Source organism: Heteronotia binoei, chromosome 19, assembly GCF_032191835.1.
Source record: "Heteronotia binoei isolate CCM8104 ecotype False Entrance Well chromosome 19, APGP_CSIRO_Hbin_v1, whole genome shotgun sequence".
Lineage (NCBI taxonomy): Eukaryota > Metazoa > Chordata > Lepidosauria > Squamata > Gekkonidae > Heteronotia > Heteronotia binoei.
This window is the reverse complement of record NC_083241.1, coordinates 4,612,532-4,626,658: the sequence shown is the minus strand read 5'-3', so window position 1 is coordinate 4,626,658 and position 14,127 is coordinate 4,612,532. Positions and strand designations below refer to the sequence as shown.

Here is a 14,127-nt window from a genome sequence, read left to right as displayed (position 1 = left end):
ACAGACCTGCTGAACTTCTACTCCCTGTGACACCTTCCTTTGTGGCTGTGCGGCTCCTTAATCCTCCACGCGAGATACAAATCTAAAATGGTTTCCTGGGGGTAATAGTATTGGTCTGCAGTAAAGAGCAGGATTTGAATCCAGCAGCACCTTTGAGACCAGGGGTGTGCAAACTGCAGCTCGTGAACCACTTGTGACTCTTTCACATGTATTGCGTGGCTCTCCAAGACCCCACCGCCCAATCAGCTGGCTTGGAGAAGGCATTTTTCTCTTTAAGTCTCTCCTGCAAGCCAAGCAAGCTGGTGGCTTAGAGAATCCATTTAAAGTTAACGTTGCTTTCTTTCCACCTCCTCCCGTTTGGTGTTTATGTGCATCATCTCCTCAGATGCCAAGATCGACAAGGAGATTGACAACAGGCTGGCAAAGGCAAACCGTGCATTTGGCCGACTGCACAAAAGAGTGTGGAGCAACAAGCATCTAAAAAAAGGCACAAAGATCAATGTTTACAAAGCGGTTGTGATGACAACCCTCATCTACGGCTCCGAATCATGGGTTTTATACCGTCATCACCTGCGACTCCTCGAGCGCTTTCATCAGCGCTGCCTTCGCGCCATCCTCAACATCCACTGGAGTGACTTTGTGACCAACACTGAAGTCCTCAAGCGGGCGGAGGTTACCAGTATCGAGGCACTGCTGCTGAAGACGCAGCTGCGCTGGGCAGGGCATATTTCTAGGATGGAAAACCACCGCCTTCCCAAGATTGCCCTGTATGGCGAACTCTCCACTGGCCATCGAAATAGAGGGGCACCAAAGAAGAGGTACAAGGACTCCTTGAAGAAATCCCTTGGCACCTGTCGCATCAACCATCACCAGTGATCTGACCTAGCCTCAGATCGCAAAGCATGGAGACACACCATCCACCAGGCTGTCTCTTCCTTTGAGAACACACGCATAGCTGGTCTTGAGGACAAAAGGAGATTGAGGAAGAATCGCACTGCTACAGCACCAACCCTAAATCAGACTTTTCCCTGCAGCCACTGTGGCCGGACCTGCCTGTCCCGCATTGGTCTTGTCAGCCACCAGCGAGCCTGCAGCAGACGTGGACTATTGCACCCTTCTTAAATCTTTGTTCGCGAAGCCAAGCCGAGAGAGATCCCACCTTCCCTGTGAACGGGCTGTTGTGGTTAAGTGTGTGGACTCTTAACTGGGATAACCAGGTATGGGTCAATCATAACTCTCTCTGAGCTGTTCTACTCAAGAGCAGTTCTGAGAGAACTCTCTCAGCCTCACCAACCTCACAGGGTGTCTGTTGCGGGGAGGGGAAGGGAAAGGAGATTGCAAACCGCTCTGAGACTGCAAGTGAAGGGTGGGGCATAAATCCAGTCCAATCCTTCCCTCCCTCCCATCAGGCCCCTGAGCAACTGGCTCTTTTCTGCTTCCTTCTTCCTCCCTCTTGCTTCCTTCTGCGTCTCAATTTGCTCCACAAAGCTTGATCAATTGCACAGGAGCTAGAGAAACACCTCTATTTTCTCCACTGGTTGAGCCTCCTCCCCCTCCTGGTCCCCTGGGGAGGGAGAGAAAGAGCCAGAGCTTTCTTTGCCCAATTCCCTGGATCCCATGGGAGAGATGCAAAGAAAGCACTTTTAAGAAGAAGAAGATGATGATGATATCGGATTTATATCCTGCCTTATACTCTGAATCTTAAGAGTCTCACAGTGGTCACAATCTCCTTTATCTCCCCCCGCCCCCCCACAGCAGACACCCTGTGAGGTGGGTGGGGCTGAGAGACCTCTTGCAGCAGCTGCCGTTTCAACAACTATGGCTGACCCAAGGCCCTTTCCAGCAGGCGCAAGTGGAGGAGTGGGGAATCAAACCCAGTTCTCCCAGATAAGAGTGCGTGTACTTAATCACTACACCAAACTGACTCTTAATACCAACTAGTGCTAACGTTTTAAGCATGCTTTAAGAGGTTTTTTTTTTTACAAATCATGTTTGTCTGTTTCCTTCAAAAAATGTATACCTCTGCTACTTAATCTTAAATAGGTACATATATGGCCTGGCCCAACAAGGTCTCATTTATGTCAGATCCGGCCCTCATATGAGTTCAACACCCCTGCCTTAAGCTCTCCTCTCTTCTCTTCTCTTCTCTTCTCTTCTCTTCTCTTCTCTTCTCTTCTCTTCTCTTCTCGTCTCCTCTCCTCTCCCTTCCTCCCCTCCCCTCCCCTCCCCCCCTCCCCTCCCCCCTCCCCTCCTCAGCCTTAAGCTCTTCTCTTCTCTTCTCTTCTCTCCTCTCCTCAGCCTTAAGTTCTTCCCTTCTCTTCTCTTCTCTTCTCTCCTCCCCCCCTCCCCTCTTCTCTCCTCAGCTGTTCACAATACAGGGTCTTCCTCCTCTGGTTACATTCAGTGAAGTCATTCCCCGCACAGAGCCACTGGGACTGGCAGCAGTTCCGTACAGGAGTTTGGCTCACAGGGTTTCCCCAAAGGAAGCCACGCTTTGCAATCTAACTCACGGCAAGGAAGAATTAGCATAATGCACGCATCCCTCCTACCCACACCTAGCAAGACGCACGAAGCGAGCGTGTACCTGGCAGTGTTGACAGAGTGGCAAGGACATCTCCTGTTGCATTTCAGGCCGTAGAATCCCTCCGGGCACATCCGCTCCTGGCAATGAATCCCTTTGAAGCCCGGATCGCACAGGCAGGCCCCGTTGATGTGGTAGCACTTCGCCCTGTTCTCACAATCACACTTCTGCGTACACTGGAAGCCGAAGGTCCCGATGGGGCACTCCTCTTGGCACCTGCAAAAGAAGAAGCGGGAAGACGACTTGTGAGGCAGAAACTCCCGGCAGCTTCGCAACAGACCGAGTTCAGGGTTAGCAGAATTGAGTCAGATTAGGGTTGCCAATCCCCAGGTGGAGGCAGGCCCCACCACCACTTCAGGGTCATCAGAAAACGGGAGGGGGGAGGGGCTGTCTGCTGGGCACTCCATTGTTCCCTATAGAAACTGATTCCTATAGGGTATCATGCAGAATTGATCCACAGATATCTGGGGCTCTGGGGAGGGGCTGCTTTTTGAGACAGAGGCACTAAATTTTCAGCATAGCATCTGGTGCCTCTCCCCAAAATAACCTCCAAGTTTCATTGTTTCTAGTGGAGGGAAGGCATTGAAAAGGTGTGCGGTCCCTTTAAATGTGATAGCCAGAACTCCCTTTGGAGTTCAATTACGCTTGCCACAACCTTGCTTCTGGCTCCACCCCTAAAGTCTCCTGGCTCCATCTCCAAAGTCCCCAGATAGTTCTTGAATTGGACCTTGGCAACTCTAAGGCAGATAGATAACAGCACAATTAACAATAAACTGTAGCACAATTAACATGCCCAGGGTCACTCAGTAGAAAACGAGGTGCCGGAGCTCATTAGCAGAACTCATGTGCATAACTCATTTGCATATGCCACACACCCCGACATCACCGGAAGGCGTACTAAATTACATCAGCTCAGCATCTACCTGCAAATGCTTCTTGAATTAGAATTGTCATCATAAAATATTACTCCCGTCATACTTTTTAAATTACTTTCTCCTATGTGACCACAGTGGCATGATGAAGATTTCCATCTCTCTGCTTTATATGTTTTGGTGACTTTCCCCCCTTTTTGTGGGGGAAAATACTAGAAAGTTTGTCAAATCTTAGAGTTCAACAAAATTCTCCCAGGGGGTTTGAACAATGGAGCCCAGAAGCAAGTATGGGGGGGGGGGGGGGTAAGAAAGAAAGAGCACAACAAAATTTAGAGGTTCCGGAGCTCTGCTTTTATGAGCTCCTGCCCAAAATGAGGTCTGACCATGCCACAAATTCAACAGGTAATTTTGAACCAAGAGCCCCGTGGCACAGAGTGGTAAAGCTGCAGTACTGCAGTCGGAGCCCTCTGCTCACGACCTGAGTTCGATCCCAGCGGAAGCTGGTTCAGGTAGCCGGCTCCAGATTGAATCAGCCTTCCATCCTTCTGAGGTTGGTACATAAGAACATAAGAGAAGCCATGTTGGATCAGGCCAACGGCCCATCAAGTTTGTGTCACACAGTGGCAAAAAAATTTTATATACACACATACACTGTGGCTAATAGCCACTGATGGACCTGTGCTCCATATTTTTATCTAAACCCTTCTTGAAGGTGGCTATACTTGTGGCCGCCACCACCTCCTGTGGCAGTGAATTCCACATGAATTCCACATGTTAATCACCCTTCGTTTTATCCATTTTAACCTGTCTGCTCAGCAATTTCATCGAATGCCCACGAGTTCTTGTATTGTGAGAAAGGGAGAAAAGTACTTCTTTCTCTACTTTCTCCATCCCATGCATTATCTTGTAAACCTCTATCATGTCACCCCGCAGTCGACGTTTCTCCAAGCTAAAGAGTCCCAAGCGTTTCAAGCTTTCTTCATCGGGAAAGTGCTCCAGTCCTTTAAATGGGTACTCAGCTTGCTGGGGGGAAAGTGGAGATGACTGGGGAAGGCAATGGCAAACCACCCTGTAAAAAGTCTGCCGTGAAAACGTTGTGAAAGCAACGTCACCCCAGAGTCGAAAACGACTGGTGCTTGCACAGGGGACTACCTTTACCTTTAATTTTGAACCACACGATTCTTTCTTTAACGTCTGAGTATTTGGTCCCTGGATAATGCAGCCATATAACCACGCTTAGGAATGATGACATTTTCTCCCCGTGGGGAAAGCCCCCATCCATCCAGGACCCCCCTGTCTGGCCCTCTGCTGATTTCTGCAAGTTTCCTAATCCTGTAAGGGATGGATCTCTCTGCCACCCTGATCCTCCATGAAGGACCACCCGGCCGTTCATTATTAATAAAGTCTTATCGCCTGCGTAGCAGGAACTGGAAATTGCCCAATCAGCATTCATTTTAATCTCCCCATTGATTAAAATGTTTACTGTAACGGCCGCCCCAGCGAGGAGGCCGTTAAATGCCTTTTTTTTGTGGGTCATTTCACAGGCGACGCAGGAGAAAGTTAAAATATGATGATCAAGGAGAAAGGATTTTCAGCAGGCATCACACGCCAGGGAAAAGAGGCACGGAAATTGGCAGGTGGCAAAGGGAAAAGTGATCCAGCCGTTCAAACGGGGGGGGGGGGGGAGAGGATATATTTTTGCCGGAAACGAGCCAATTGCAGCAAACATCAGTCTAGGCTGCTATATCAAAGTTTGCCTGGTGGTAATTCCTAACAGCAGTTTGCTAAGGAAATAGCGTGAAGAATAGCTATTAGGACTTATCTACTTCCTCCCCCTAAACCAGAAAGTCACACGCCTGTGACTCCATTTAACGATTGACTTCTTGAGCAAGCTATGGTGCTGCTACACAATTTCAGAAGATGGATGAGTTGTGGAGTTGCAGCTTGAAATAGAAGAAGAAGAAGAAGAAGAAGAAGAAGAAGAAAAGGAGGAGGAGGAGGAAGAGATTGGATTTATACCCCACCCTTCACTTGGAGTCTCAGAACGGCTTGCAATCTCCTTTCCCTTCCTCTCCTCACAACAGACAGCTTGTTAGATAGGTGAGGCTGAGAACTGCTATTGAGAGAACAGCTCTGAGGGAATGGGACTGACCCAAAGACACCCAGCAGCTGCATGTGGCGGAGGAGTGGGTTCTCTAGATTAGAGTCCGCTGCTCTTAACCACTACACCAAACTGGCCCCTGGACTGGTCTTCCCTTGAGTGTACTAGTTTTCTGCATGCAGGGAGTACTTAAAAATACACACATATATAAGGAGCTTTCAAGCACGTGGGGCCCAACTGGCTACCGTTTCAAGCGGTCCAGCCTCAGGAGGGCTGTGCCATGTGCTTCAATATTGCCGTGTCAGGACTGACTGAGAGGACGGAGCTCCCTTCCGTTTCTACCTCTGTGTCAGGTAAGAAAGCAGCGGCACACAGGGTGTTTTCATAAGCATCACTGACACGCTCAAATAAGGGATATAGGCTGTTTATCTCATTACATATACTAAACCCATCTTCCACTATATTTGAATGTATTGTTCTTCTAATGGCAAACTATATGTATGTTACATGTTAAAAGCCAGTTTGGTGTAGTGGTTAAGTGCGTGGACTCTTATCTGGGAGAACCGGGTTTGATTCCCCACTCCTCCACTTGCAGCTGCTGGAATGGCCTTGGGTCAGCCAGAGCTCTCTTATCTGGGAGAACCAGGTATGATTCCCCACTCCTCCACTTGCAGCTGCTGGAATGGCCTTGGGTCAGCCAGAGCTCTCTTATCTGGGAGAACCTGGTTTGATTCTCCACTCCTCCACTTGCAGCTGCTGGAATGGCCTTGGGTCAGCCAGAGCTCTCTTATCTGGGAGAACCAGGTTTGATTCCCCACTCCTCCACTTGCAGCTGCTGGAATGGCCTTGGGTCAGCCAGAGCTCTCTTCTCTGGGAGAACCGGGTTTGATTCCCCACTCCTCCACTTGCAGCTGCTGGAATGGCCTTGGGTCAGCCAGAGCTCTCTTATCTGGGAGAACCAGGTTTGATTCCCCACTCCTCCACTTGCAGCTGCTGGAATGGCCTTGGGTCAGCCAGAGCTCTCTTCTCTGGGAGAACCGGGTTTGATTCCCCACTCCTCCACTTGCAGCTGCTGGAATGGCCTTGGGTCAGCCAGAGCTCTCTTATCTGGGAGAACCAGGTTTGATTCCCCACTCCTCCACTTGCAGCTGCTGGAATGGCCTTGGGTCAGCCAGAGCTCTCTTCTCTGGGAGAACCGGGTTTGATTCCCCACTCCTCCACTTGCAGCTGCTGGAATGGCCTTGGGTCAGCCAGAGCTCTCTTCTCTGGGAGAACCGGGTTTGATTCCCCACTCCTCCACTTGCAGCTGCTGGAATGGCCTTGGGTCAGCCAGAGCTCTCTTATCTGGGAGAACCGGGTTTGATTCCCCCCTCCTCCACTTGCAGCTGCTGGAATGGCCTTGGGTCAGCCAGAGCTCTCTTATCTGGGAGAACCGGGTTTGATTCCCCAATCCTCCACTTGCAGCTGCTGGAATGGCCTTGGGTCAGCCAGAGCTCTCTTCTCTGGGAGAACCGGGTTTGATTCCCCACTCCTCCACTTGCAGCTGCTGGAATGGCCTTGGGTCAGCCAGAGCTCTCTTATCTGGGAGAACCGGGTTTGATTCCCCACTCCTCCACTTGCAGCTGCTGGAATGGCCTTGGGTCAGCCAGAGCTCTCACAGAAGTTGTCCTTGAAAGGGCAGCTTCCCTGAGAGCTCTCTCAGCCCCACCCACCTCACAGGGTGTCTGTTGTGGGGGAGGAAGATGAAGAACATTGTGAGCTACTCTGAGACTGAGATCTGGAGTGAAGGGCAGGATATAAATTCAATATCTTCTTCTTAAAAGGTAAATTACTTGGATGGGGAAAACGTCTGAGAAAGAAATGCCCTCATTTTGGCCCAGGCTTATAATAGAGCGATTAACAGACATTCTCACGATTTGACATGTTCCTGGTTTATTGGTTTCTCACACTCATGTTAGCCAGACCAAAGCTTTGCTCAATGTGTTAATTTTACTATTCTGTCACTGGATTTTAAATTTGTACCATTTTGCATTCTTGACCACTGCCTCCCAGCTATATGTAGCTCTGCTCACTGTACCCGATTCCTCATCTGAAGAAGTGCGCATGCGCACACGAAAGCTGACATTCTGCATAAAACTTTGATGGTCTGTAAGGCGCAACTTGACTCTTGCTTGGTTCTAACTGCTTCAGACCAACACGGCTGCCCACTTGGATCTATTGACTAATCTGGTTTGCCACCATCGCTTCAGCTGATTTGCATCCCCTCTGACCACAAGAAGAAGAAGATATTGGATTTATATCCCGCCCTCCACTCCGAAGAGTCTCAGAGCGGCTCACAATCTCCTTTACCTTCCTCCCCCCCACAACAGACACCCTGTGAGGTGGGTGGGGCTGGAGAGGGCTTTCACAGCAGCTGCCCTTTCAAGGACAACTCCTACCAGAGCTATGGTTGACCCAAGGCCATGCTAGCAGGTGCAAGTGGAGGAGTGGGGAAGCAAACCTTGCAATAAAAAAGGCCAACAACATGCTGGGAATTATTAGGAAGGGAATTAAAAACAAATCAGCCAGTATCATAATGCCCCTGTATAAATCGATGGTGCGGTCTCATTTGGAGTACTGTGTGCAGTTCTGGTTGCCGCACCTCAAAAAGGATATTATAGCATTGGAGAAAGTCCAGAAAAGGGCAACTAGAATGATTAAAGGGTTGGAACGCTTTCCCTATGAAGAAAGGTTGAAACGCTTGGGACTCTTTAGCTTGGAGAAACGTTGACTGCGGGGTGACATGATAGAGGTTTACAAAATAATGCATGGGATGGAGAAAGTAGAGAAAGAAGTACTTTTCTCCCTTTCTCACAATACAAGAACTCGTGGGGCATTCGATGAAATTGCTGAGCAGACAGGTTAAAACGGATAAAAAGAAGTACTTCTTCACCCAAATGGTGATTAATATGTGGAATTCACTGCCACAGGAGGTGGTGGCGGCTACAAGTATAGCCACCTTCAAGAGGGGTTTAGATAAAAATATGGAGCAGAAGTCCATCAGTGGCTATTAGACACAGTGTGTGTGTGTGTATATATAAAATTTTTTGCCACTTCTGACACAGAGTGTTGGACTGGATGGGGCATTGGCCTGATCCAACATGGCTTCTCTTATGTTCTTATGTGACACAGAGTGTTGGACTGGATGGGCCACTGGCCTGATCCAACATGGCTTCTCTTATGTTCTTATGTGACACAGAGTGTTGGACTGGACGGGCCATTGGCCTGATCCAACATGGCTTCTCTTATGTTCTTATGTGACACAGAGTGTTGGACTGGATGGGCCACTGGCCTGATCCCACATGGCTTCTCTTATGTTCTTATGTGACACAGAGTGTTGGACTGGATGGGCCACTGGCCTGATCCAACATGGCTTCTCTTATGTTCTTATGTGACACAGAGTGTTGGACTGGATGGGCCACTGGCCTGATCCAACATGGCTTCTCTTATGTTCTTATGTGACACAGAGTGTTGGACTGGATGAGCCACTGGCCTGATCCCACATGGCTTCTCTTATGTTCTTATGTGACACAGAGTGTTGCACTGGAGGGGCCACTGGCCTGATCCAACATGGCTTCTCTTATGTTCTTAAACCTGGCTCTCCCAGATAAGAGTCCGCACACTACACCTAACTGGCTCTCCAAGTGAGTCGAAGGTGGCTACTTGGAGTACTAACCTCAAGGTGGTTTGCCAAAACAATGGAACACTGTGTTACAACGATCTCTATATCAATAAAATATTGGTACCAATGAAGTTTAGCATATTGCTGGTGTGAACTGTAGCCTTGAGTACTGGTTCCCATCAATGATTGCGGCCAGAAGATTTCTTTATAGAAACATACTTTAGGCCATGGGGTGTCAAACTCGTTTGTTATGAGGGCCAGATCTGACATAAATAAGCTCTTGTTGGGCTGGGCCATGTGACCATATTTAAGATTAGGTAGCAGAGATACAAACTTTATAAAGGACACAAGAAACCACAGTTAAAAAGAACTTTAAAAAAAACCTTAAAACGTTAGCACTCCTTGCTCCTAAATGTGCTTTCTTTGTATCTCTCTCATGTGATCCAGGGAACTGGGCAAAAGAAAGGTCTATCTCTTTCCTTCCATCTCCAGGGAATCAGAAAGGGGAGGAGCCTCAGGTAATAGAAAGAAGAGAGGCTTGGCTCAGTGTAGCTCTGCTGTGTGATTGAGAGAGCCTGGCAAAGCAAGCTCTCCCTTCCTCCCCCAGGGAGGAACCTCAACCAACGGGGAAAATAGAAGTTTTGCTCTGTAGCTCCTGTGCGATTGGGCAAGCCTGGCAAAGCAAGCTGTGATGCAGAAGGAAGCAAGAGAGAGGAAGAAGGAAGCAGATGACAGCCAGTTGTTCAGGGGCCTGATAGGAGCCCTCCGGGGGCTAGATTTGGCCCCCAGGCCACATGTTTGACATCCCTGCTTTAGAGCCTGGCTTTCATGTACTCATTTTACTGACCTCAGAAGGATGGAAGGTTGAGTCAACCTCAAGCCAGCTACCTGAAAACCCAGCTTCCCAGTGGAAGCTGGGTTTTCAGGTAGCCGGCTCAAGGTTGACTCAGCCTTCCATCCTTCAGAGGTCGGTAAAATGAGTTCCCAGCTTGCTGGGGAGAAAGTGTAGATGACTGGGGAAGGCAATGGCAAACCACCCCGTAAAAAAAGTCTGCCGTGAAAATGTTGTGAAAGTAACGTCACCCCAGAGTCGGAAACGACTGGTGCTTGCACAGGGGACCTTTCCTTTCCTTTCCTTTCCTTTCCTTTCCTTTCCTTTCCTTTCCTTTCCTTTCCTTTCCTTTCCTTCATGTTGCCGCATGTTGTGAGAAAAAGAAATTGACCTTCTCAGCACACTGTGGGCGTTTTCGCACTCACCTTCAAGTGGCGCGACCACCCTCTTCACGCCGGCGGATCTGCAGGGATTTCGCATAAGAAGCGCTGGAGCAGCGAAAAGAGCCGGCGACTTCCGTCGCAAAAGCCGCTCAAACGTTTTCCTGCTTCTTGGCGGTTTCCGTTTGAGCGGGTTTCGCGACGGAACTTTCCGGCTCTTTTGGCTGCTCCAGCGCTTCTTATGCGAAATCCCTGCAGATCCGCCGGCGTGAAGAGGGTGGTCGCGCCACTTGAAGGTCAGTGCGAAAACGCCCTGTGAGTGAAGGAAACTTACCGCTACTGTATTCATCACCCACATCATTTGGATTTACCTAAGGCTGCTGCAATCACCGTCAAGTATTGAGTGGAAGGTGACTGGAAAGACATCTGTATGTTGAGTGTTACAGACTGTGCTTACAAGGAATACACGTATGTATAAGTGTCATTGTAAAACATTATGGATCTGTCGCTTTAAGTAGAATACAAAAATTGAAGGAAGAGCTTGAAATCAACTTTGTTGAAGTTTATTGATATAGGGATTTGTTGAGGTTTATTGATACAGAAGCACAGGCGTTTCATTGGTTTGCCAAACCTTCACACTTTGGTTTCCCTGTGGCGTACCAACCTCCAGGGCGTGGCTGGAGTTTTCCAGGGATTACAACTAATCTCCAGGTGACAGAGATCTACTGCTTTCTAGAGAAAATGGCCACTTTGGAAGGTGGACTGTATAGCATCCGTATGACATGGCTATTGACTCCTGGGTGCATTGATTTTTTCTGACCGAGTGAGAAAGGTGCACAACTGAACCATTCCAACAGCAGCTATCGAGAAGGAGACCTCTGATAAACACCTTTGCCTTTGGTCACAGACAATAAACATTAAACATTTTCATCCTGGTCAATTTACAAGAAATGACTGTTGCCCTGTAATCACAGAATCATAGAGTTGGAAGGGGCCTCCAGGGTCATCTAGTCCAGCCCCCTGCACAATGCAGGAAACTCCCAAAGACCTCCCCTTAAATTCACAGGATCTTCATTGCTGTCAGATAGCCATCTAGCCTCTGTTGATGATGATATTGATATGATGATATTGGATTTATATCCCGCCCTCCACTCCGAAGAGTCTCAGAGCGGCTCACAATCTCCTTTACCTTCCTCCCCCACAACAGACACCCTGTGAGGTGGGTGGGGCTGGAGAGGGCTCTCACAGCAGCTGCCCTTTCAAGGACAACCTCTGCCAGAGCTATGGCTGACCCAAGGCCATCTCAGCAGGTGCAAGTGGAGGAGTGGGGAATCAAACCCGGTTCTCCCAGATAAGAGTCCGCACACTTAACCACTACACCAAACTGAAAAACCTCCAAAGAAGGAGAGCCCACCACCTCCTGAGGAAGCCTGTTCCACTGAGAAACCGCTCTAACGGTCAGGAAGTTCTTCCTAATGTTGAGCCCAAAACTCTTTTGATTTAATTTCAACCCGTTGGTTCTGGTCCTACCTTCCAGGGCAACAGAAAACAATTCCACACCGTCCTCTAGATGACAGTCCTTCAAGTCAGGAGCTACTCTGTAAGTTCATGGGCTTGACCACTGAAGAAGGCCAATGGGCTGAAACGCCCATTGGTCAAATAATGGTCATTTTGGGTTGTCACTGTACAATTTGATTCTCGGCTGAGGCTATCACCAGATCCAGTATCTGTTTTTAAATCTAAAGGTAAAGGTAGTCCCCTGTGCAAGCACCAGTCGTTTCTGACTCTGGGGTGACGTCACATCATGGCGTTTTCAAGGCAGACTTTTTATGAGGTGGTCTGCCCTTGCCTTCCCCAGTCATCTACACTTCCCGCCCCCCCCACAGCAAGCTGGAGTCTCATTTTACCGACCTCGGAAAGATGGAAGCCTGAGTCAACCTTGAGATGGCTACCTGAACCCAGCTTCCACTGGGATCGAACTCAGGTCGTGAGCAGAGGGCTCCGACTGCAATACTGCATCTAGTTTGGAATAAATACATGTATATTTTTGTAGATCTGTCAATATTTAATGTCTTTAACTCAGCTAACAGAATGATACATTCAGAACCTCTTAACTCTTTAAAAGAGGAGCTGCGAATAATTATTGCATGGTCTGATTTGCAACGATGCAATTGAAATACTGTCAACTGTTTACCGTTTTTGTCAGAGGACTTCACACTGGTCGCTAGAATTAGAATAACTAGTATTTTATACATGCACACTTTGTTAGTCTGCTTTGTTGAAATATATTATTCGTGTTTGTAATTACAGTTTAACAGTCAAAAATCCTTTAAGAAGATCTTAACCTTTAGTTTCCTAATTGTATCTCAACATTCCCCCTCGAAGTCCTTCCCCTCCCCAAGTCCCGCCGTCCTCAGGCTCCACCTCCAAAATCTCCAGGTCTTTCCCAACCCAGAGTGGATACGCTCCCTCCAGCTAGGCCTAAAGCAAAGAAATATCTGGGGACTTTGGGGGTGGAGCCAGGAAACACTAGGGGTGGAGCCAAGATTGAGGCTGTGACAAGCATAATTGAACTCCAAAGGGAGTTCTGGCCATCACATTTAAAGGGACAGCACACCTTTTCAATGCCTTCCTTCCATAGGAAATAATGAAAGATAGGGGCACCTTCTTTTGGGACTCATAGAATTGGACCTCCTAGTCCAATCTTTTTGGAACTTGGGGGGTATTTTGGGGAGAGGCACTAGATGCTATACTGAAAATTTGGTGCGTCTACCCCAAAAGACAGCCCCCCCAGAGCCCCAGATACCCGCGGATCAGTTCTCCATGATTTTCTATGGGAATAAATCTCCATAGGGAATAATAAGTTCCTAGCAGACATTTCCCTCCCCCCCCCCCGGCTTTCTGACGTCCCTGAAGCGGGGGGAGGGTCTCCAAACTGGGGGATCCCCTGCCTCCACCTGGGGATTGGCAACCCTATTTGGAAAGCATGGTCAGCTTCACAGCAATAGTTGCAGACAGTGGACCCCCCCTCCCACCCAAGCCTAGAAGACTCCTGGAGGCAAAGAGTTAGACCGATTCCCCACTAGCCTTATGCCGCTCTCATGCTCCTCTTCTCCGCGGGGCTTCCATCGGATTTCACGCTCTCTGCCCCGGGGCTGCAACTTGCTTTGCCTTTTTTGCGCAGCAAACAGAAACCGGTTTTTAGAGGATCTCGTTTGCTGTGCGAAAGAGCCGGAGTGAGTGGCAGCCCAGGGGCAGAGAGTGTGAAATCTGACGGATGCCCCATGGAAAAGAGGAGAGTGAGAGTGGCATAAAGCTAGTCGGAAGTTGGCCTAAGTCTCTGCTTCCAGCTTGTTTAGAAAGCACGAGCGGAACGGCTTTGTCCATGATGCTGGGAGCTTTTGCTTTTCCAACGGCAGCCCGCCTGTATAAGCAGAATACTTCACAAGATGAATAGGAAGTCAATACGCCACTATATCATCCTACGTTTATAGGAGATGAAGCATGATAAAGCGAGGGGCGAGCATCTTTGGAAACGAAACCCTGTTGACCTCATCCATTTCCGCAATTAGCCACCCTTTCTCTCTTGCCCTCCCCTTTCTTCTCCGCAACGGTTTACCCAACTTATTTATTTGGAGATCACACAAACCGTGCAAATGAATTTATGCAATGAAGGAAAAAAAGAAAAAGAACAAAGGCT

At 48.7% G+C, this 14,127-nt stretch overlaps 1 protein-coding gene across 1 annotated transcript in view; it reads right to left on the bottom strand.

Moving 5' to 3' along the window:
• The window catches only part of MEGF11 (multiple EGF like domains 11), a 495,160-nt gene that overhangs the window by 179,919 nt on the left and 301,114 nt on the right, over positions 1-14,127 (bottom strand). The window contains 1 exon segment of the mRNA XM_060260232.1: positions 2,585-2,797. Coding sequence (XP_060116215.1) covers positions 2,585-2,797 — 213 coding nt within the window.